At 33.1% G+C, this 26,246-nt stretch overlaps 1 protein-coding gene across 1 annotated transcript in view; it reads left to right on the forward strand.

Moving 5' to 3' along the window:
* Window positions 1–26,246, forward strand: part of LOC111045173 — a 78,465-nt gene that overhangs the window by 25,692 nt on the left and 26,527 nt on the right. The window contains exons 2-8 of the mRNA XM_022330497.2: window positions 11,817–11,994; window positions 13,143–13,309; window positions 17,738–17,944; window positions 19,030–19,139; window positions 21,972–22,132; window positions 24,333–24,491; window positions 24,789–24,856. Of these exons, the coding sequence (XP_022186189.1) occupies window positions 11,817–11,994; window positions 13,143–13,309; window positions 17,738–17,944; window positions 19,030–19,139; window positions 21,972–22,132; window positions 24,333–24,491; window positions 24,789–24,856 (1,050 nt within the window). The remainder of the gene's footprint in view (window positions 1–11,816; window positions 11,995–13,142; window positions 13,310–17,737; window positions 17,945–19,029; window positions 19,140–21,971; window positions 22,133–24,332; window positions 24,492–24,788; window positions 24,857–26,246) is intronic.

The following is a 26,246-nucleotide window of genomic DNA, read 5'->3' on the forward strand; positions in this document are numbered from 1 at the left end:
TTATTCGCTCTCTGAGCTTCAACCAGTACCGACACTCACGCACCAACACGCACCACTTTCTTCTCTAATAGAATTATTCCAAGTTGTTCTTGTGCAATCGGAAATCTTATGAAAACCAAGCAATTTTTTCGGCGGTAGTGAGAACAATAGTCTTTAAGGAATGTTCAGCAATTTCCGATTTTTTAATTCAATATTGTCAAAAAGACTGAATTTGTCAAATGTATAGTACAAATATTTGTATCTACGCTATACAGACTATTTTCTAGATACTAATAACTCAATTGCCATCAACTGAAGCACTGCAGCTTGTACTGATATAATCAATCAATACATGGAATTCAAATTGATGCAATGTTTTCTTAATTATCACTATACTGTAGTTAGTAGAACTTTAATTACTAAGCTTAATGATATTTTTATCTTGTTTTTTTCATTCTAGTTCCTATAAAGAATAATTTTACAGCATGTCATCGACAAATCACTGATAAATCATTGGGAAAATATTGCATAGTGATTCTTACACGTTTTATTTGGTACAGTTTATCAGGCGTATATAATAGGTTTTTTCTTATAATTTGTCTCCATGAGTAACTATTGAATCATCTCTTATTATGTTGTCTGAATCCTGTAGAACGTGTGTATTATAATGTAATATAATTGTAATTATAATATAATTGTACTCTTAGCTCTTAGGATATCGAAGATTAATCGACAATGAATCTCATGTCATATTAACCTGAACATAATTCAATAACTCAGATAACTTGAATAACTCATATTGAATCGAATCAAATAATATTTCGACCAATGAAAAACTCAATATTAATAAGTAAAACGTATTTGAAGTATAAGAATGAGATACTGTAATTCTGCTCATCAAAAGCAATTTCAGCTCATCTATTTTTCGATTTATTATGGGTTTTTATAATCTTTATCGATACCTTGTTATTATGTATATTATATCAAGACAAATAGATACAATCAAATATTAACAGTATAAACAGCTATTTTTTCATCATTTGGGCAAATTCATATAATTTGGAGTTTTTTCACTTTAAATACCATCAAACATTTTCATCGAGGTGTCAGTTAAATTCCATCTAGATAGCTCACCAACATTCGGAACGACCGAATTCGTTGTATAAAATGTCGGACAATTAAAGTGAAATTAGTTGTTTGAAAGGATAGAAGAAGAATTGCGTCTGGGCTACATGCAGCATAGCGAAGTGAGCCTCTTTGTAGGCTTGCAGTGACTGAACGCAGCAACGAAATAGGATCGTAGTGTTGGGTTCACTGAGCTAGGCTACTTGCTCGTATTTTTCGGAGTTGGTAGATTCTAGATTCCCAGCTTCTTCTGTAGAATGCTCAGTGGCTCAACGATCACCTTCAGATTAGCGGTTGGCTGTGTGGGTTGAAACATTACCATTCTTCGTGCGTTGTCTTCAGTAGTTTGTCATGCGAAAAGGAGATAGAGCACGGTATTACTGTGCATTAGAGTGAGAAAACAGGAGAGAAACCCGTTGTACGCGTCATAGTTGGCTCTCACGAGTGAGTTGTCATTCTAAACACACTCATTTGTCGTCTGTAATCAATAAAAAACAGAGAATGATCAGAATCTTCAAGCTCACCTTCCCATCTCATTTCATTCGGTACCAACACGTACTATCAAATGGATTGTCTGATTTGAATGCACGACTGTACCTGCATGCTTTAACATATCAGAAGCTGAACAAAATTTTCATAGTTGATGCCAGAAACAAGTCTATTACATGCGCCCGACAGCTGCCTTGAATGAATAAATGGTGCAGGCATGAATCATAAAACTAAGCATCCATACTATGCTTGTACTGCTTCTACTGTATATGATTTGATCAGAAGATTGGAGTGTACATGAACAGGTATTTGAAGAGAAAAAACAAGGAATTTCATCAATGTTTGATAAAGTCATTTACGTAAGTCAAACGGTTATGAGCAATATTTTTTAATCTTATTTCTTGTATGAAAATGATTAATAATTATTAAGATAAGAATTTAGAACTAAGATAAATATTATTTGGTATCGAATATCAAAACTATGTAGAAGCATATTGTTGAGAAAAACTTTATTACGGGTTCATTCTATCAATATTAGTAAGTGTAACCATAAACAAGATATTGTAACATAATGCTCTAAGTTGTAACTTAAACTGTCAAAGATTTTCAAAGATTGCGGTGTAACTCTCAGATTACCTATTATTTATTATTGTACTAGCAAACCTAATCTTTATTATTTACTTCTGACGATAACAAAACCTTTGTTTGAGCCATTCTTGTTTAGTAAACAAGAATAAAACTTAAAACTTCATTGTTTTAATTGTATCAAATATTATAGTATCCTAATTGTTTTTTGATGAATAAAATGTGATTTGAAACAAAAATAAGTTGAAAAAACGTTATGATGACATCATTCACTTAAGTGAATGTAAGTAAGTTAGTAAGTGAAATAAGTTTTGGTTTAACTAATGTATAATTCTAAAATTTTTTGACAAAAGCTTGGACAAACTGCTAGGTTTATGATTCATAGACTTTCTTCATTCTAGTAGAGACCTTAAACATTAGTGTCAAATTCAACATAGCAGGCACTGACGAAAAAAAATCAACAACATCAACAGGTAAGATTTGAAATAAAGCACTATTTAGATGGTGAGAGGAGCGTTACACCAGAAGAAGCCAGGATTGCATGACGCAAAAGAATAAAGGCGAAGAAAATGAAAAATATGAAGTAGAAGAAGAAGAGGAAGAAGAAGAAGAAAAGAAAGAGAGAGTGAAGAGGAGTGAAGAAGTGGGATCTACTTTCATGAAGCTTACAATCCAGTGCTTAGCTTCTTATATCCTTAGCATTTTTATATCCCAGAGAAAAATCTTTTCTTATAATAGAGACTTTGTAATAATGAGAATTCATTGTTTGGGGATTGTCGTGTACTATTTCTTATCACTCACTACTTGGTACAGTACTATATTTACAGTGAACTATTTATAGTTCATGCGAGTATTCACCTTTCTTTTATATCTACGTTGTACTGTAATTATAATTAGCAATTACAGTCTCTCACAGCTATAGCTTGTAGCGTACAATGGAGGTTTCTCCCTATTAGTACAGTACTAGTCGCACTATCAAGTAAGATTCACAAGTCGTAAACCAATTTTCAAATAATTTCTTTTCAAATTGGGTGCAAAATACAAGACTAAAGCTAGCCTAATTTAAAAGTGGTTTTATATTGAAATCCTGAGAATTTGTAGGGATAAGATTTTACTCGCGTACTGTACTTGATTCTTCTTTATGTACGTAGTACTATTCTCATACAACTTGTTAATGGTCATGAGAATAGGATTTGAATCGGGATTAGGTTGTGTTTTATTTGGGTATTTATTGCTAATGTCTTGGTAGTATTAAAGCAGAATCTATTTCTCAATAACGTTTTTGTATTATTAGTTAGATTACATAACTTGATCAATATAACTATTGGAGGAGTCAGTTAGAAGAATAGAAGAAGAAGAAGAAGAGGAAGACTTCTTGAACTTTGTGTTGCACAGAAGAGAGAAGACTTCTGAGAGTTGAACATTATTTGGTTCAACTTCTGAACTTCTCAGATGTTTGAAACAAACTATGCTTGAAACAATGTTTACATTTTCATGTAAGTTATTTCATTTATTGCAATGTCCTTTTTCCTTACATATCTTTAGATCTTTTTTTACATCAACCAATTACTAAATATCTTAAAAACCTTCTAGAATATCTTAATACTTTGAATACCTGAAATTGAAAGGATAGTACAAAATGTAACTCGAGCGAACTGAAGTGAAATTTTATATTTCACTGAGCGAACGTTCACGGTGATGCTAGTTCTTAGCAGAATTGAGCATGCAGATTTGCTTCTGTGAGACGTTGAAAAAAGCTCAGAACAGCAGGTCAACCACCTGTTACAATACCATGGAGCTTTGTGTCTAGAAGACTGTATTACTGTAGTGTATCCATGGAGTATCCTTCGATATTTTACTATAGAATAGTCTACTGAAGTATGAATGCACTCTTGAGAACACAAGGGAGGAACCCTGGGTCGTTCTGGTGCTCACGTGATAATTAAATCGGCCCACACACGGTCGGACTCAACCTTCGAGAAAACCGGTTCGGAATCCTCCTGCTTTTTGTTTCAGGTTCAAAAGTTCGTGTTGTTTAGTTCATAAATATCCAATTAATTTTCAACCAAATTCTTCAGTCTTGGTATTATAATTATTGTGCGATTTTTAGACATAAATTTAAAACTTTAAAACTTCTCCATGATATAAATAATGAAAGAATCCATTCGGGACATGTAGGGAAGAGCATATAGTCTTAATTCTTACCCCTTTTTCGAAATGACATTGAGTATTTCCATCCTTATTCATTCCAAATGTGACAATTTTATCCATTTAACGTTTTGAATAACCACAACAACCAGTGTTACTTGCATAATATTTTCAACTGGGAACATTTATGATAATGTTCGCATTTTTCCAGATAAAGTACTTATTGACCCCATCTGCTGTACACTCACGTTCTTGGATGAAATCTCAACATGTTTGTATTTGAAATCCCCACCTCACTGGTTATTTCAATACTTTTCAAGCCTTTGTAGATCTTTAAACATTGCTATTTACATCGTAGAACTATGTGATTACGTAGATTGCGGATTTTAATAATAGAAGAGACAATACAATATCAATCCAAGAGATCTTCAATAATGTGTTAGATTCTGCTGAATGGAACTTTCAACTTCATCAAGCCTTAGCATGTGATATAATCTTTAATATATCAAATACTTAGCTACGTACGGGATAGGAAATTCACGAATGACGCATCATTTTACGTCTGAACTACTGGACTCATTTACTTGAGATTTTGCAAATTGATTCTTAATTTACCGAGGATCGTTATAGGCCTATTCCAAATTCTTCAAGACTCCAGTAGGTCAAGTTTCAAGTTTGTTGTCAAGATTTTAATTAGACCCTTGTGAAGCACGGGTTACCTGCTAGTCTTTAATACGTTTACAAAACAGGCCTACAGGCCCCAATACACATGTGCTATAATACACCTGTAAAGCGTCTAGAAATAGGAATAGACTTAATTTTTGTAATGTAATCAAGTAATTAACGAAAGGTAAATTTACAAGAGTGTATTCTATTTCTTAAGAGAATATAGGTCTAGATTTGTGGTTGGTTGTTCTTGTTCAGCGAGCATTGTGATAAGATGTGAGACCGTTACGTTCGGACCCGTAACAAATGAAAGGAGACCCTCAGGTATTTTACTTTCAAGACGTTTGCTCATGCGTGAATAGAACTGCATTCATTGTTTGGATGAATAGCTGCCGCATATTCAACATAGTCCATTGCAGACGGACTGAATGAATTACACCTGAGACCTGAGAGGTGTGATCCTCATTTTGAAATAAGACGTTGAATGCCAACAAAATGTGAGCATCCCATTACTTTGGCTTTTGGAACTTTCCCTGAATGTGTTCTACAGTGGAAACCAGGTGTAACCTATCTAGGGAGACAAAGGAAAACATTACACTTCCACATTGAGTACAGATGTGCCAGTAAGTTCACAAATGTTTATAAATGTAGGAAGGAGAAAATTACACTATCACATTGTGTATTAATCCAAGGATTGTCTTTTTCTTTAGGGCTACTTTTGAATATAAATAAAAATAGAAATCTGAGTACCCTTTTCAAAATTATTTAGTCACGACATGTTCCGGCTATATAATGCCATTATTTATAATAAAATTTATAAATAATTTTTTTCCAATCACTTGATAATGGCATTATATAGCCGAAACATGTCGTGACTAAATAATTCTGAAAAAGGTACTCAGATTTCTATTTTTATTTCTAATCCAAGGATGTATAAGAAAGTAAGTTCATAAACCTTTATTAATAAACTTAAGATTACGTTCATAAACTTACATAAATGTAAGGGGTACATTCAAGGGTATTATACGTTATGACGAGGATATAAGGAATATTCCAATCGGAGATAGTTGTATCTTTGATTATGGATACGTTAAAGTTGTATCCGTAATCAAAGGTTGTATCGAGACTACTTCTCTGTAGGACAATAGTATTCGACCTATGTAGCAAAGTAATAGTAATATCGATCAATAGTAAATTATGTTCCATAAACTGATTGATCTGTACTGCATAGTACATATTGACATTTTAAGGTCTTTCAATATCATAGATCTTCTTCTTCCATGCATTTCATGTGCAAACAAAATGCTCTTTCCATTTAATAAGATTTGACCTTTCTCAGTACAAATTTTCTTTGGGACCAGAACTTCAGTATTGAAGCACATTGTCCTATTAGTTTATGACTGCTGCTCTCAAATCGCATTTACGCCATTAATGAACAGTGTGAATTAACCAGTGAGTATAGATGTAACATTATATTCTATACTCACTGGAATTAACAGAGGAAGTGCCAATTTGACAGAAATGCTATACACTAAAACAAACAGCCATTTTTTGGGAGTTCAACAAGAGTTAATTGTTATTTCGGCGGTTGATTGATAGATACGTTTGACTCTTCTCTTTCCGCAATAATATTCTGTGTGACTCACTTTTAAAACAAAGACTTCTCTAGTCACTCCGTCAGCAATTTGACAAACTTTCCTTTCTATAATTTTCTCTCATCTATTTTTCCTCCAACTTGATGACCTCAGAGCTTACGAGGAAAAAGTTGTGGGAAAAGTTGATTCATCATACTGATAAGTTGATGATGAGTACATTGCCAACAGCTCAGTATTGTTTCTCATATTTTTCTTCTAAAAATGTATTCGAGTACCGAATACAGGCTAGTTTTACTAGTTGATAAAGTTTGAAACTAGTTGATAAAGTATTAAAATAGTTGACACTAGTTTCACCAGTTTCACGATTATTTATTATTCTCGATTGTAAAACTAAATAATTTTTTTTTAATAGTTCTTAATAGTCAATAATAAAAAGACAATTTCTAAAATAGACAATATCTTAGTATTTTTATTTAATATGCATAAATACCACAATATCAACTTTTCGACTATACAAAAAGTTCTCGAGTGTTGTTTCTCTATGGTTTCCCATGGCTAATAATCGATTATAATATTACCATCCATATAATAAGAGAGAGTAGGGCTGTGTTTGTTCGCATCAAAACATGTCAACTTGTGGATTGCATACCGGTAAAACGGGAAAGATTTAGATCTCCAAATTTTGCACATAGATTCTAAAAATATCAATCTCTTGCACCTCGAAGCCCAAGTTTCAATTTTCCTTCTAGATTTTTCAGAATTTAAGTTCAAAATTCATTAACGAGACATCAAGTTCATACGGCTTACATTGTTCCATTGTTGTAAAATGTGTTTTTTTTTATGACGTGGTTATAACATTGTTACAAGACATATTATTTCAGTTGTGTCGTGGTCTAGCGGTAGAGTACTCGACTTCGGAGCGAAGGTTACTTGGTTCGAGTCCACGATTCTTCCTTTTATTTTGTTCTTGATTTTTTCCCTCGAAACGTATTATTATAAATTATTTTTTTAAGGAAATTGTTTTCATTATGATTGAAATTGGATTTCATCAAATGATTGTTTAATGTAAAATTTTGCAACCAGTACAAATGAAATGGACATAGGTTTCACGCTGTATTATTGGAATTCATAAGAAAAACATGAACAGATAACAATACAATTAGTAATAATTTATATTCTTCAGTTATGTTATACTATCAGACAAATTCGGAGTGAAACGTATATTGTAGGTATTTTTTGGGGAATTGGGGAAACAAAAGGCTGCTAGATTAAAATTGTGGAGGATCTAATCGATACTAAAATTGATGTATTGAAAAAAATCAATATGATACTGTTAGATTTTCAAGTATTATGTCTTCTTCAGTTATCTATTATATAATAATGGACAAATTGGCTATCACATATGGGATGGGAAATACATGACTGACACATCATCACGTTTGAACTACTGGACTGATTAATCTTGAAATTTGCATAAAGATTCTTAATTTACCGAGGATGGTTATAAACCTATTTTAGATTCGTCAAGATTTCAGTAGGTCAAGTTTTCAGTTTGTCAAGTTTTAAATTACACCCTTGCGGAGCACGGGTTACCTGCTAGTGATACATATTCTCGTACACTATCAAACTTGGAAAGTTGCCATAAAAATGTCAAGTGACATCCAGGTCTGGTGTCAGAGTTTTCAGACGCACCTGATCAATTTCAGGGCCTCTGACATGAAGTTACGACTGTTCTTAGGCAGCCGGGTCGGAAGGACTTACGTGTTCATCCGAAACATGGGAATGACCCCCAGAAAAATGTCTTGGCCGACCTGAGTTTGAGCCAAGGATAGTCTATAGTCTATAGTCTATATTCTTGAGTTTGAGCCCGGGTTCTCCTGTTTCACAAAGCCAGTGTTTATAACACTTATGTATGTACTGTCACTGCAAAGTTACCTTGAACTGAAATAAAGTAAAATTTTAACATTCAATACTGCTCTCTTCTCAATGCGTGATTTTGCTGGAATGATGTGTAGTGCAGATCTTTAGATATAAAATTCTCTAATGGAAAGCATAATGCGAAATAAGATGATTGACATGCTTAGAAATTTTCCACAACATAGGTTCAACAAAATTACAAGTGGTCGAATTGATTGTAAAATCCATAGCCGTAGTGTATTATCAGGTGAAAGCAAAGTAATAATAATTTGGCTGAGGTACATTTCTTCAGTGAGATCCATTTCTCACTGTCAGTTTATACCTATAAATAATATCAATGCTTTCAATTGGTTAAATGCTGACAGCTCAAAGTAAATCTCACTACAGTATGGAAGTCGATATTACTGTCAGCATCTCTTATGAAAAAAACTTGAATTCTTTCTATTCAACCAATGCTGAAAGTTTTAAGTGAATTTTGCTATAGTGTGAGTAAAGTATAAGTGTATCACGTATGGAAAATGGGGTTTCCATGCATAGTTTTCAATGTAGGCATGCGCAGTTTGATACGTGGCATGTAGCATACTCGAAAGATGACCCATTTATCAGGCCATTGTCGGATTACAAGAGGCAGCCAGGCGAGACTTCTCATAACTTCCGCTATATGCTGTTTCCTGGGAATGATGGTGTTATTCGCATTCACTCGGTCTTAGTTCTAGCTTCAATTAGAGAACAGCCAACAGCAGGTACAGAATCCAGAAACTGAAAGAAAATTTAAGAACTAAAATTTAAGAACTGATTTAAGAACTCATAAAGAGCTGATTTAAGAACTGTTATATGAACTTTAATTTAAGAACTGATTTTCTGGAGAGTACTCTTTTTTTAGTAGGCTACTCTCTATAACAAAATTTGCAGAACACCAGCTTCAGAAACAGAAATAGAATTTCTAAAAATACAAATACTTAATCAACTATTAAAGTGTTTTTAAGAAAAACACAAACATCTCACCAAACACTGAATCACTAAGAAAATTCAAGAATTAATTTTTAAAGAAGTTCCAAGTACTTTTTAAAACAGAATTCGCACAGAAGCTTCAGAAACTGAAAAAAAATTCAAGAGCTCAATCTAAAAGAAGTTTCGCGTACTCTTTAGAACAAAATTTGAGAACAGCAGCTTCAGAAACAAAATGAAGATTGAAGATTCTCTAAATTCTCTCCAGAACAAAGTTTGAGTATTCACAATTGGAAAATTATCAATTACTCTTCAATACAAATCACAGAAGCAAGCTATATTATTCAGAATTTGTTTATATACTTGATTTGTATCACATTTATCAATAATACACGAATACACCTAAAATTATATGAAATGGAAATGTAGCAAATTGGTAAAAATACTCACTGCAGTTCTAATTCTGTCCAAGACCCACCTCTTCCTAATCATTGAACCACAAAAATACTTTGTTATATTGAAATGTACTGAGCAAAAAGTGAAGTAATATTGACTGTATTTGAAAATCTGTTGGAGTGTTTCGAGCTCAACTCCGAATGGTCAACAAGTAGCGTCCGATCGTAGTAGGGCTTCATCCACATATTCCATCATCCATATTTTACTGCTTTTAGTTCCCTAGATATTGAGAATGGTGTAACAATCGAAACAAGCATCTCAAATTGTTTTTATAGTCAATGAAATCATGACTAATGCATGAGGCCATGCATTCAAGACTGATGTATTCAAAATTTATCGTTTTGAAAGATTTTCATGATCACTATTTAGTGAAGAGCATTGAAATTGAGGAAAACTGTGAATTATTCACAAGGTCAAAGCTTTAATGGAGAATTTTAATCTTATTGTCAGGGCATTATCCCAGTTGCACTTCTAATTGATATTGGATGATTATATAACAATAATTATTAATGAATTCCTTTCAATTACTATACAGTATTTAGCAGCTAGTAAAGCTCATCTCATAGATTTCATCGAACATCTTTTCAGATTTGCCATGAATTATGAATATTTCCAGTTTGAGGGATTTAGAAAGGTCATGGAGGTCGTTAAACTCATAACTCACTTGAAACAAATCGGCAAATTCTGAGAGTCAATACTTGCAGAGTCAATTTCAAAGCCTCATCTAGACAATTCGAGTAAAATAACTGACTGTTTTCATTTCATGTCATTCTCATTTCGTACCACTAGCTCCCTGCTCACTGGCAGAAACATTGAGATTCAATCTAAACTGTCAGTACTGTTTGAACCATTAAAACATTGACGCTATCCATAGGGAATGCTGATAGTTTAAAGTGAGTCTCACAGTAGAAGATGTGTATAATTTTAGTTTTCAGAACCGCAAAATGTTCAAGAAAATTAGTTTCACTGAGAGATAAGTAGTTGGTGGACAACCCGAGAAAGGTATGATTTCTCATGAGTTCATCTTTGAGAACTCTCACCGCAAGTATTGAACCTTCAGAGCATAAAGCTCTTTGGCCAAAACTAATTTACTTTGTGGCTCAGTTTGTTGGACGTCGAGCAAAAATTATTGCATGGGATTGATGTGTGAAGATAAGAGGAAGCGAATGGTGTGGTGAATGATGTAAAGAAGAGAAGATGAATGAGAAGTAGATTTAGGAAATTAAGAAAAAGGGGAAGAAGAAGAAGAAGAAGAAGAAAAAAAGGAGAAGAACAGAGATGGAGAAGAAGGAAAAGAACGGAGATGATGAAGAAGAAGAAGAAGAAGAAGAAAATGAAAAAAGAAGAAGGAGAAGAACGGTGATGGAGAAGAACCGAGATGATGAAGAAGAAGAAGACGAGCTTGTGGAGGAGTAGGAGGTAAAAAAGAGAATCTAGTGCAAGCGAGACAAATTGATTGAACTGAAACGATGCAAATTAATGAACAATGATCTACCAACATGGGAAAAACATAAAAAGTGTACGAAGCTTCATCTCCATCAAAGTTTTTCCAGGACTAAGAAATAGTACCTTCGCTTCCGGGTTTTTCCTAGCAGTAATAAGTATGCGGGTAGGGCATGAGATGGCACGTGATGATTGAAACGGAAATGGAGTCTAATTATTTGATTAAAAACTTAATCTACAGAAGATATCGTGCTCAAAAACTAATTAAACTTTGCAGTAACAAATTTCAATGACATTCCCGAAAGGATCTTTCTGCCAATAATAGTCATAAGAATAAATAAATGAAATAATACTATCATTATTGACTACTTATAATCTTGCTTGTTGTGTCTGTTTAGTGAAACATTCTTCCGTTTCTATATGATATTATTGGATTTGTATTAATTTTTCTCCTTTTATTTTCAGGTGATGCATTATGTTATTTCCCTACTGAGCTTCAGGGAGAATTCCTGATGCAGTCATCTGCAGGTGGTATGGGAAAATCTGAGATTCAATATTCTTACGTGAATATCACAGGCGACTCTATTCCCATTTGGGGAATCTGTTATCGCAGAATTGGAAGCAACTATATTCTCTTGGACAGGTGAATATGGCTTCATTATTTTCAATCTTATCAATATTATTTGAAATAACGTTAGGCTTGAAAGAAAAATGCTTTGAACCTGAATATAATTGAAAATTTGTATATAAAGTAGGGAATAATTGAAGGGAGGATAGAAGGGTAGAATTGGAGGAAGAATGTTAATTTTTAAAACCAATCAAATTCATTGACTTCGAAATGGTAAGTCTAAGGAAAGATGTTGGTGCATGAGGAAGAATCGAATGTATTGATCACTCTAGAAATACTTGGAATTACCACTGATGCAATAATGATTCTTGCAAAGGTACTGACTAGAGTGCTTATGATTTACATGGTTTAAAAAAAATCATAGAGAAATTTAAAGATTTTGAACTAAATCACTTTACTGTGGTTGGCCCGATACATTTATTTAACGTTTTTAATTATTTTTGGTGTGTTTGTCCACTACCTCCGTAAACAAAGCCATAGTGCATGACAGGTGGTTGATGGTAACGTCAGCACATGTAGGGCTCCTATACCAATAAACACTAGCTGATATAACAAATTTATATGCTGATATGATCAGCTGAAATCTACAAATTTTTATAGGTGTAGGAGCCCTACCTGTGCTGACGTCACCAAAATGCACTATGGCTTTGTTTACGGAAGTAGTGGTTTGGCCCACTAAATTAATTCTCATTGCTCAAGCACTACCTATTTCTAGTTTTGCTTATGAGCAGCATTTAAAGGTTTTTTTCTGAAACTCTGGACAATTTCTATTACATCCTGCACAATATTAAACCGCAGAAAATAGTCCGATGAGAATTGAAACATATGAGTGCAACGTTGCCAAATAAGGGTTAATCAACCTTGTCCACAGCTGATTCTTGAAATGAGAATTAATTGATATCTTAATAACACACCTGACAAATCATCGGAAACACCTATGTTGCGGGAGGGTGAGGAGGTAGTCAGCCGTTCCAATTTCCATCGGACTATTTTCGTAAGGTCGACAATAGAACTGTTATCTACCTGTTCAACAGTTTAAGCTATGTGACATTGGTTTCAATATGATTAAGTTGGAATCAGGTTATTCTTGTGATGACATTCTATGTCTTGTTGAATGGTTTCATATTTTTATTGAGTGTGAATTCAAATTTCACGAATTTCAGCTCCAGCGGGGACAACTGTATCAGATGTTTCCACCTTACCCTGAAATCGAGAAATGTTCTGTTGGTGAGAACAGAAGGTCTTGGAAAGTGCTATACCTCCGAGGCAGCGGCTGAAGCAACCTGTCTGCATTCAATGACTCATCACATGACTGAATTACTTCTATTTAGTGAGTAGACAATATTTGCAAAAATAAAGAACTTGTTCTTTAATGCGCATTAAAAACTGGATCTTACTTTGTTTTATTACTAGGCCTGAATACAGAGTGATTTTTAGTCCTGTTAAGTGTGTGATCTTTATTTGTAATAACGGAAAATTTTGTTGCGCACCAAGTCGGTAGCCTTACTTAATCGGCATGCACACAACAGTGCGAGTTGTTTATCCTTGAGCTCTGTGAAATACTGTGTGGATACCGGTCGTCTTATGAACAACATTTCTTTTACCACAGAACATGAATAGCAGAGTCAAATCATGTGTAATCTGTATGGGTGGCGAAGTTAAGCATATTCTTTGATAATCTTCAGTAATTAAGAAGTATAGTACTTTACGTAACAAGTCCGGTAACGATAATTTACCGCATAAGTATGATTGTTTCTGAATTATCATACGAATGCGGTAAATACGTTACCGTACAAGTTACGTACAATATTTTTTGTCATACTCATCTGAGAAAGAATAATATTGCTGAGAAACAGAAACCATTACATTCTGCTGTTTGAGCTACTGCATTCTATAAACATGACCTAGCCCGTAGCGCCTAGTTCATAACAGACAGACCCTTCCAGCTCAAATAAAATAATAAAGGCCCAAATTATAAGATTTCAGATGAGTTCTTATAACTTGAAAATCCTTAAATGAGCTCTTCAATTATTTGAATTAGTATATTGATTACTCAGATGTTATTAGGACTCAGGGGCTTTTGATTACATGGAAATCATGCATTTCAATGGCTACCAATCACTGATAGATGTAGATACTCGTGTAACAAACCTTAGCTCAAGCTGCATTGATCACATCTTTTATAAATCCAAGTTTAACAGGAAAATAATTCAGAGTTCAGTCATTGAATCGCTGATTACTGATCATAGAGCTATATCGGCTTCATTGTCTGTGTCTGGACACCGGACCGGTCATGCTTCTCCCATAGTTAAAGATATCATCGACGTCAAAAAATTGACGGACTTGTTGATGGATTAATTGGTCTGACTTATATGCTTGCGACAGTGTTGATGATAAGTTTTCTGTGTTCATGGATGGTCTGATGGCGTATATAAAGCAGTGCACTCGTTCAAGCCAGAGGCTTGTCAAAAATGTTAAGCGTCTGAAACCGTGGATGACAGATGGGCTCTGCCTAGCAATTAAGCATAGAGATAAACTCTATAAAGCGCATAGAAAATCTCCCCAAAATGAGAGATTAAAAGCTAAGTACTTGGCTGCAAAAAATAACATCAATAAATTAATAAAAAATCAAAAGATTAAATTTTATTCCAACTTGAATACCTTTCCTGTAAAAAAACAATGGGAAATTATAAATAATCATTGCAGTAAATCAGTTTCCAAATGAAAGTCGATCCATCTGCATTGTGGAGATAATCTAATAACAGATGGAAACGTTCTGGCTAACAAATTCAATGAATACTTCATAAATATATCTGATGAAATAGTTTCTTCAATACATGACCCAGATGAATCCATGAGAGAAAATTATGATAGAAAATTTAAAAGTGATTTTATCCAAAATTCTTTTTTCTTAAATCCTATTAGCTATCAAGAACTACTAATTGAAATAAATTGAAAAATGGAAAATCTCCAGGTCCTGATAATATTTCCTCCAGTTTAATAAAATCTATAGCTTATGCTATTGTTCCTGTTCTTTGTCACATTTTTAATGCCAGCTTTTTGAATGGCCATTTCCCATCAAATCTAAAAACAGCTAAGGTAATACCTATTTTTAAGACTGGATCGAATAGAGAAATTTCAAATTATAGACCCATCTCACTGCTTTCAGTGTTCTCAAAAATTCTAGAGAAACTTTTTAAGAAAAGATTAATGAGCTTTTTCAATAATAATTTTAATAGAAACCAATTTGGATTTCAGGAGGGCTTGAACACAGAACAGGCATTATATAAGTTTATGTCAGATATTTATCACAGCATCAACACACCACATAAAAATAGAACATCTGGTCTATTCTTGGACATCCGAAAGGCTTTCGACACAGTTGAACACAGCACCTTGTTGAATAAGCTTCATGCTGCTGGTGTCCGTGGTGTTACCAACATGTGGTTAAAATCATACTTGATGGATAGAAAGCAGTATGTGTCTATTTCGGGTTGCGATAGTGAGCTGACAACAGTTAAATACGGCTTTCCACAAGGATCCGTTTTGGGCCCTATATTGTTTTTAGTCTACATAAATGATTTGTTTTCCCACACATTTTTTGGATCAATTACATCTTTTGCCGATGATACAGCCCTAGCGTATTCTGCTAAAAATGGAGAAGAACTGCATGAAATGATGCAGCTGGATTTGTTTGATTTGCGATGCTGGTTCAACTGTAACAAACTAGCACTAAATGCGAGCAAGACTTCCTATATAAACTTTTCATTATCATCACCATTTAGTTTCACTGATCCTGTCAGGTATCATCAGGTTGGTTGCAGATCTGTGAGTTGTGACTGTGAGGTAATTCAACAATCTGACTCAATTAAATATCTTGGGCTAATATTGGATCAAAGTCTAAATTGGGATTTGCATGTGAATAAAGTAAAAGGGTACCTCTTATACTTGGTTAGGACTTTCTATCAACTGCGTCAATTCTTTCCTGTAAATATTCTTTGTGTAATGTATTTCTCTTTTTTCAATAGTAGGCTGGAATACGGAATCTCATGTTATGCATCTACCTTCATGTCTCATTTTAAAAATCTTATAGTCCTACAAAAATCAATTGTTAGAATAATGTTTGGAGCTAATAGACGAACGCATACTTTCCCAATATTCAGGTTTTTGGAATCCCACCTTTCAGATACATGTATGTACTGAAAGTTTTATCTTTGTTTTATAAAATGAGTGGGGATAGGAATCAAATGGGGAATCTTGAACAAAATCAGCAGATAACTAGGCAAACTAAAAGGATGATAATCAGACTCCCCAAACCAAACAGCACTACCTTCCAGAGATGCTTTTTATTCCTTGGACCTAAATTCTTTAATATTCTCCCAGATGAGATTAGAAAGCTACAGAATCTCAAGAAATTCCTAAAACAAACGAAGAGTTGGCTATGGCTTCATTCACCATTAGAAGTAGAAGACTTATTCAAAGTAGTAAGCTGAGAAACACATGGTGCTAATATTTAATACATTATTGAATATGAATTCCAGTGTAGTATGGCCTTTTTACTGTAGTTACTTCTGTATCCTTTAAAGTTTAACCTTTGCTTTGAGCTTTGATCTGCAAACATTGTTTTATTTATCACTGTTATGTCTCATCTTTTATTTTTCATTTTTTTTCCCTCTCTTGTCATGAATTATGTTGAAAAAAATTATACTGGTGATTCTTCCTCCCATTTTTTTTTCCCAGTTTGAACTACATTTCATAATATAAGTATATTTAAAGAGAGGAAATGCTACAATCAATCATTAAAATTACTTGATGATGGTGATTGAATGTGTGTGTGTTTGTGTGTGTGTGTGTGTGTGTGTGTGTGTAGGCTTTTTTCTCCTCCTATATCTGATTAAACCTCAACTCCTGCTCACAGTCAAGTGCTTCATGAAGCACTTTGTGAGCAGTTATTGTTCACATAATTATTATATTATATATTATTATATTATATACTATTACTTACAATCTATTATTAAATTTTAGATGGATTATTGTTGTATTTGTCAAGCTAGACTCTATTTGGTTTCTGTATATGTATTTATGAGTGTGAATAAACTTGAATTTGAAAAAATTTGAATTTGAAATTTGAAAATTTGAAATTTCAGTAGAGTCCTAACATTTTCGACTGTAAAGAGAACATTATGATCTCTTTACAGTATAGTATGCTGTAATGAAAATCACATGTTTTCCAATTCTGCAAACAGCTGTTTACCGGCTTGATTTAATTCATGGAAAACAGCTGCAATTGAGTATGACAAAAACTATTTTATTTCATTTGTATACAACAACCATATATTTTTATTACAACTGGATGTCCATTTTATATATTACATAGAAAACTGGGTAACAGGTCAAAAAAATAATTTCTATTTCAAGAATTGAATTTATTTCAGTATACAAACGCAATGAGCTTCTATGAACAGATGAACATATTGCATAAATGGATTTTTGTAATTAATTGCTTATCTGAACTGGAATACCTTTATGTATTATTCTGAGATTTAACTGAATCAACTCTTAAATAACTGGAATATGAAGTTGAATATGAGAGAAACTATTAACAAAATACAGAAATTTTGGATGCATAAAATAAGAACATTAACAAATTTGTGAAAAAGATGAAATAAAGCTTTTATGTTTCATTAACTGTGAACATTTTTCACAAATTTAATTTTTCACAAGTTTCAGTTAAATTTAATTTTTTTCTTGATTTCAGAGGAGAGAGAAGTGGGCGGAGAAGAGATAAGCAAAGCGTTCTGTCCAGTGCATGGCAAGTTCACATTTGTGTACAACATTGACGACGGTACTGAAGACAAGATGGAGTGCGCAAACTCAGATTCAGTCATAGATTCTTGCATGATTCCGATACAAGCCTCTTCAATCAGTCTCCATTTCCAAGGATGCTCGTTCGGTGATGTTGACAGTGAGTTGTTTATTTCAAACATCTTGATTCATTTCATGATAGTCGATAGATTTTAACATTTCCATGTTGTTTTCAATGAGTAAATATTCAAACTTGATGATTCACTTTGTTCACTTGAATTGAGTTCAACTAAAATTGTATTCTTATTAATCCTTGGGCATTTTGGAGCGTTGGGCCTCATCTCCAGCAGATAAGGAGTACCTTAATAATGAAGTTTGTAGGTCTTAATAAGGTTAAGGCATCTACTTACAATCGACAAATTCTACCAGAGACGAAAAATTCTGGTATACAACTCACTCACAAACTTCAGTATTAAGGTAGCTCTTGCCTTTCAAAGATGGGGCCCAGCGTCCTGAAACGCGTCCAAACTCAACAGGCAAATTGAAAGTACCATTGTAAAAGTGAACTAAGTGAATCATTAGCTTCAATTAGTTACCGATGGTTCAAGTTAGGATGAAAACCTTGGAAGAGAATATTTGGTTAAATGCTATATCGTATTATAGCTCTATAGTAGATATTGAAAAACATTTCTTTATTAAAATAAGTACAAATTGAGGATGTGTCCTTGAATTAATAATCAAAGTCATTGTGCAGCGTACATAAGATTTATTTAAATCCCGATATTTCTTAATGTATGTATTGAGATGGAGACGCATCCAAGGGGCAGATCTCGCCTCACATGGATGTCGCTAAATATTACAGATGAGGCAACCCAATATAATAATAAATAATAATAAATTTGTTTTATTGACCAATAAATACATTTGTACAGTAAATGTACAAAGTATAAAGTAGTAAATATAAAGTATATCGAGTAAACTGGCGACTACGTGTTAGGAGAGTCGGTCCCAAATAATGGGAATACGGCAAGGAAAAGAAGATTCCTTAATGTGAATCTATTTAATAGAATATGGCACGATTGTTTTGAAATGATATTTTTCCTCAATATGATTACATTCATAATTATTTTTATTATAGTACAATGAAAGGATTGCTTCAATTTTCAGTTGTGTTTATTAGATGTTAAATAATCAATATTTCGCCAATGTTGTAGTATTTCATACATGCTAATCTGTTATTTATAGACCTGACTTTCCATTGTCTTGGAGACTGGGAAGGCCCTGGCAATCAGCGATATGTCGCATTCCTGAATCCAAGTGAAGGCAGCAATGGCAGACCTAGATACAGATGTGCAGTAAGTTATTTCCCCAATTAATATTTAAACATATTATATTTTCATAAGAAAATATTTTCAATAACTCAATCTTTACATTCTTCATCTATATAATATGTATTCTATTCAATTAAATTTATATCTTATCTTATATCTATAAAAGGCTAAACCCCGACAGACTGAAATCACACCACAGCCTAAACTACTGAGCCATAAACTTGAAATTTTACACAATTGTTTAAGGTAGCCTCAAAACATCCACTAAGAAAGGATTTTCAGGAATTTGCCCCACTAAGGGAGTTGGGACCCCCCAAAAATGTTGTACTTTTTAACCGCTCATTGCACAGGAAAGTCATGAGGAACTTTTTTGTTCAGCTACAAAAAAAATTAGATCTATGCAGAAAAATACCGATCAGGAGCATAGGGGGGTCAAGGAGAGGGCATTTTTTGAAAATTTTGATGTAAAATCACACTACAGCTCAAATTAATTAGCCTACAGACTTGAAAATCTGCACAAATATTCTTCAAACATGCTAGACGCGCACTAAGAACGGATTTTGAGATATTTTGCCTCTAAGGCTTTCAAAGGATGAAAAAGGATCCTATTAAGTAAGGTTATGAACATGGTAAGGTGAACGCCATATGGAACTGAGATAATTGACACATGATATTCTAACATTTATGTTGTAATCATTGGAAAGCTTAAAATAATCTTATCAATCAGCTGATTGAATTAGTTTTGCGTTTATCGAGAGCGCGAGCTTGCCACGTGTTTGTTCCATTGTTGTATGCTTGGCCAGTTCGGTTTGCGCCTTCTATCAGCTGTATATGGAGTCTCATACATTCTGATTAGAACAGAGCACAAAGATTTTCTTTGGTTAGGAGTTTGTTGGTAATTATTTTTTCAAATTTTAATTAAAATTCAAATTTTATTGCCTTAAAAAATCACATTGAAAACTTTCTTAATAGACAACCAGATTACAAAAACAAAATGTCAAACATACACCTACATTTATTTGTAGCACGGCCAGAAAAAGACAAACTTGAGTACTAGCCTTGAGTTCATTCAATATAACTTATATGTATTTTTTGTTAATATTTTGTTAATAAAAAGTACGAGTTGATGAGAGATGTAATTCCTTTTATTTTATCCAAATGGTTATTCATATCCAGGGTCATATTCGGGGTCACTATCCAGTGTCCATAATGGAAGTGATTGAACTACTCAAAATTAATGGCTTACTGGTCCCTTATAGAATTTATAGTATTCCTGGTTATTGAGCCTGTCTTTTTTCAGCGTTGACTATTAATAATAAAGCTTTATTTACAACTAGCTTACTCGGAGAACTTTGTACCGCCAAAAAGTTAATATATCTCATGTTACACTTGACTTTATTTGGTGAATCATGAAACTTATCTGACAATCAATATTTTCATCTACATCTCAATATGGACTTCCTATGTGCTTAGTCATGCTGCATTCATTATTCCGAAAACATATTCTTCTCAATCAATTGGTAGTAATATCTATCAGTAAAGTGTTGAATTAAAAAATAAATAGGTTAAATCAGTGTTTCAATGATTAATTCAATGTTTTCATAGTTGATGATTGTCAATAGATGGTCCAGGAAATATGTGATGTACGATGAATCACACAGGATTCCATATTCTTTCCATCTCCCATTTTAGGATGAATATAAGCTAAGCTAAATTCAAAAATTGTAAATTATTCTGTCATTCTTCATCAATTGATAAATGCAATATGAACAAGGTGGATTATGAACAACTCTCTTTCGCAGTTGAATATTTTCTTTTCAACATTTTCCAGTTTGTCAATGATAGGGGAGTGATAATTATTTGTATAGGTCTTCTAAGAAACCATTATCTACAGCTGGTACCAATCAACTACACTTCAACTCCAAAGTACCGTTTTAATACCAGTACACAATTTTTCACAGGGTGACGTGTTTATTACAGTTGGTAACTTTAGATGCTTATTATATTATCACAATATGATCTTGAATCATGATCATTTTCCCGTTCTTCGGTAGCCGCTCGGCCGAATATTTTGAAAACATAGGTCTGTAAAATGGATTAATAAATAATTATTTTCAGCTCCCCTTTTAAAATTTCTGTTCAGAAACCATCCCCAATATTCACACAACATATTCCAAAAGTTTGATGCCGTTATGTCAAGTAGTTTTCAAGTCTATAGGGAACAATCAAACACACAAACGGACTTTCATTTATATATATATATATATATATATATATTCGGCTCAAACAAAAGCCTCTCTAAATGGAAGTAGAATGATAAGGTTGACAACTATCAGTTCTGTTGTTTTAACATTTTTATTTTCAAATCACTTTCAAAAAGTTCACCTACTATTATGTTTGAGACACTTCTGGCGCTATCATAGTTTCATCACTATTCTGTTCCACAGTCCTATCTCTTGCAGTCGTTATCTATATCTATAATGAAGTAAAGAGTTGGCTTATACACGTACTGGATAGGAAAATTATGTTTGACGCATTATCACGTCTGAACTACTGGACTAATTAACTTGAAATTTTGCATATGGATTCTCAATTAACCAAGGATGGTTATAGGCCTATTTTCAATTCTTCAAAATTTGATTACGTCGAGTTTTCTGTTTGTCAACTTTTAAAATAGATCCTTGCAGAGCACGGGTTTCTGCTAGTTGTTTATTAAACTGTCATTGTTTACTACGTACCGGTACTAATAGAATCAAAAGACCGTTATCTGTCAGCGGTCATACTCATACACTTTATTATTGTCAGTAGAAATAAATTATAAAAACATATTTTAATTGGTTTTGATATTGTTTTCAGTTGTACCATACTGATAGGAGTGGCAAGGTTTTCATAGCGTTTTCCAGTGACTCCACTTGTACATCGAATCTTTACAATTCTACAACTGGCTATGAGACAATGGTGTTGACTCCATCGAAAGAACAAGAGTATCCACCGAAAGTACTCATGTCCGTTTGCAGGTGAGTAAAATTAAGCTATTAATCATCGACTTTTTCTGAATTCGTAGGCCTATTTAGATTTTATGCAGTTATTTGATATATTACTATTAAATTTTGTGAAACTTTAAAGTGAAAAAACACTCACACTCTTTGATGTGGCGAGGTCCGTTTCGTGCTGGTATTGCACATTTTCAAGCCAAACAGAAACTGAAGTGTTTAAGGTTATGAGGGTGAAATTTGGTGTGAGTGGGGGTGGAGGGGAGTTTTGGCGGTTAATGGAGGAGGATTTGAATGAGTTTGTCAAACAGAGTGTGGGAGGAAAAAATGATTTGGTCATTTAGAATATTGTTTGGCTGTTGTTTGGTGTGTTTGTATATTTCAAACAGTTCTAGTGCATTTAATTTTCTGTTTTTGTGAGAATAGTGGAGTATTTCGAGGTTGTTGTCTATGTCAGGGTGTGTGTGGTCAGTGGAGATAATGTGTTCTGCAAAGGTGGAATGGGAGGAAAGATCCCATTAAATTTCACTTTAAAGCTTCACAAATTTTAATAGTAATAATAATAGTGAAAACAAGATGGATAACCAATAATATATTTGATATATACTTGAAAGCAAACAAATGCATGTAGTGAAGTCCACGTTATAATTATAATGGTAGTGGAGAAAGATAGGAGAACAGTGTTGTTGATTCTCTGCCTTGCCACTGCGTTCTCTAGAGGATATCTGATAAAGGTATATCTGATGTAATATAAATTGCTTATTCTTGTTTAGAATAATAAATTATATTTTATTCGTCAAGAATCAAGAAAAAATATTTTAATTTATTAAGTAATGAATTTTTGTAATTGAGATTGAATATTTTGTTAATTAATTATATCTTTACATAGCAAAAAATCGATCTGGCGACGTTGGAGAGCTAGAAAAGATAGCGCTATCTTCTTTGCCGAATTTTATACAAGAATAGCAACTCCAATTTTAATTTACTACTACCATTATTACGTGGACCTCACTATAGACATTTATCAGAACTATGCAAAGTTCTTGAAATCAACATTAGAAATTATTCACAATGGCTAGGAATAAATACTCTTTTCTTGTTCTTGTTCAGTCCTATGTTACATTGAGATGTTTCATGTTCATAATCAAACGAATATGCTGTGATTTAACAGAAATATTGAGTTTAGATGAGGGAAATTAACAAGATTAAAAATTAATCATTTCTTATTCTCATTCTGTTTTTTATTTATCTCCGATTCCATTATCGCATGGCAAAAGAAATAGAGGAAAAGGGAGATAGCAGTCGACAATAATTACAACTGCATTATCAATGGAACATTGTTCCAAAACTCTTTTAAATATGGCATACATTCATTTTCTAATGTTGAAAGCTTTAATAATTTTATTCTTGCTGTTGCTTATCCATTCTTCTTCCTCACTGTCTCTTTTCTGTTTAGGGCTACTTGTAATATATAAATAGAAATACAAATATAAGTTCCCTTTTTGAATTATTTTATCACAACATGTTTCGGACATTCATGCAATTTTCTCTCTCACTAATTGATACAAATTATAATGGAATTAATTTTTTGTTTATTATAAAAATACTGAATGTGAATCATTTAGTAAACATTAGGTTGACTAGTGAAAATCGAAAATAATATTATGTTTATTACAAATAATTTTGTTTAAAAATGGTTTAGATAATTTGTTTAAAAATTAATTGATTACTAGCTTTTTTATATTTTTGGATAAAACCTTTTCCTTTTTTATTTTTGCCTACATTTTGGAATTCATTTCATGAATTTTGATGCTGTTTGAGTGTTTTATTTTTGTGCTTGAGTTATACTATAAGGAGAATATGTTATAGAAACACTTTTACATGTTTTATTGGTTTTAACACGTTAAATTTTCGGTCCCGGCTAAAGTAAGACAGTTGTAAGGCTCATTAACGGTTTAAATTATACAGGCAAGGTGGAACCTTCCAGCAAGGGACTACTCACCAACAAAAACCATACGAATTGTATGGTTTCCAATTTTACCTGTGATCAAAATTTATTGAAAGAATTGTTGCCATTTTCAAACTCTATAAAAATATAAGAGCTAAGCTCTGTTATTAGATTTCATGATGAATGTATTACAATAGAATTCTTTAATAAAATCTTTTTCATGCATAATTTTCAATAATTGATTATGATTGACACTGAGATATTTTCAATGTTTAGATTGCCAGCATGGATGCAAGGCACATGGGAGCATTTGACTGTGAATGGGCAAATAATGAGTTTTGCAGATCATTCATCATTCAGGATGTACCAAATACGTTGCATAGGCACACCTAATCCAGCCACCAATTATTTCCCTGTTTTCATCAGGGATGAATGGTATGTAACATGTAAATAATATTATTCATTCTCATTCTTATTTGATTTGATACTAGCTTAGTAGAATTGTCAGTAGAACTTATGTATTTGTAAAATTTTCAACTTGTTCTAGTAACTAGAAAATCATAGAAATGTTATTATTTTTCTACATTCCATTCAAAATTGCATTGAAACTGTATCATAGAATTACGGCTATCCATACATTTTTAAATGACATTTTGAAGGATCTTCTGCAACTAATAAATTGTGAACATGTAAATAAATCAAATCTAATCTTCCAAATATGTTTTATTACAGCGGCGGTGAAGCATACAATTGTATATGGGTTGAAAAGAGAGCATCCAACGTTTTGGAATTTCAATTAGGTATGATTCTTATTCGCTACCAAGATGTTAATTTTTTTATTTGTCTAATTTGTTGTAAGACGTGTTGACATGAGTAGTACCTTAAGAGGCAAATAACTTTATTCCTGAGAAATATAAAATATAAAAATTGTACTGAGAATTTCATACAGAGAACTTTGTTAAAGCAGGATTTCACTAATATTATTTCGCTGGACCGGTCAAAAGTCTAGTAGAATTAGAAACTTTACTGCCGGCTTAATGCAGCGCTCTGCATTGAAAAATTCCTTAAAACTTAAAATCAAATCAAGTTTTATTCAATGACATCACTTACATAGCAAATTACATTACACAGTTTATATTACAGATTACAGGTCATTGAATACAGTACTGTATGCTTAAGAAAATTATTGTACTCTATGCAAACAGGAGTGAAATACTTATGAGTAGGGGGAAGTAGACAGTTTGAGGAAGATTTTTTGCTCGAAATCCCCCTCCCCCCTCTCACCCCTCTTCCCTCTCCCAGTGAGGATGAGGGGGATAAAGAAGGAGAAAGATATCTCTCTCTCTCAAATAGATTTTCCCTTCCCCTTCCCCAGTATAGATGAGGAGGGTGGATATCGATTATTGACTATCGACTATTGGATGAGGGAAAAAAATAATTTCCCTTTGAGGGAAAAATTCCCTCTCTCTCTCTCTACATCTAATGCTATACTGACAGATTAAAGTGAATTGAGAAATTCCCTATCTCTCTCTCTCTCTCTCTACATCTATTGCTTAATAATCTAATGCTATACTGTCAGATTGAAGTGAATCCTTATCTCTACAATAATCTAAGTTCTATAATATCCATATTATGCTTGGTTTCCAACTGACAGTCAAGAGTTCAATCAAACTGTTTATCAATATTATGCATGTGTAAAAAATTGAGCTCTTTTGCTGTACAAGCACCCAGTCGTTATTGTTAAAGTGTTTTCTCCGACAATATGTAAGTATAATTGGAATGAGCTAACATATCTAAAAATACTTACATATTCTCAGACCTATTTCACTCGGGGTGGTATCTTAATACTCAACGCCTATAGTTACCATGAAACTCTCTTAAGAATATGCGATTCCCACTCACATTTAATTCCCATGAATGAGAATTAAAACTTCTGATGTTATCCTCATTCAAAACCACTGAATATTCTTTTGGTAACTTTATAGTGTGTTTAAAGTCACCTTCACTATCAATATCGATAATTGTAAGGTGAATTTCATCATTATCAGCAAATGTTACCTTCGTTACTATGAATGTTTTCATAACCCCAATCAGCTAGTGGATTTGCTTCTACAGAGAACTCATTGAAACTTCTCCAATCAAAATAGTGAGACATTGTGAACTTATCAGCTTGAGCGTTTAGAGAGAAGT

Source organism: Nilaparvata lugens, chromosome X, assembly GCF_014356525.2.
Source record: "Nilaparvata lugens isolate BPH chromosome X, ASM1435652v1, whole genome shotgun sequence".
NCBI lineage: Eukaryota > Metazoa > Arthropoda > Insecta > Hemiptera > Delphacidae > Nilaparvata > Nilaparvata lugens.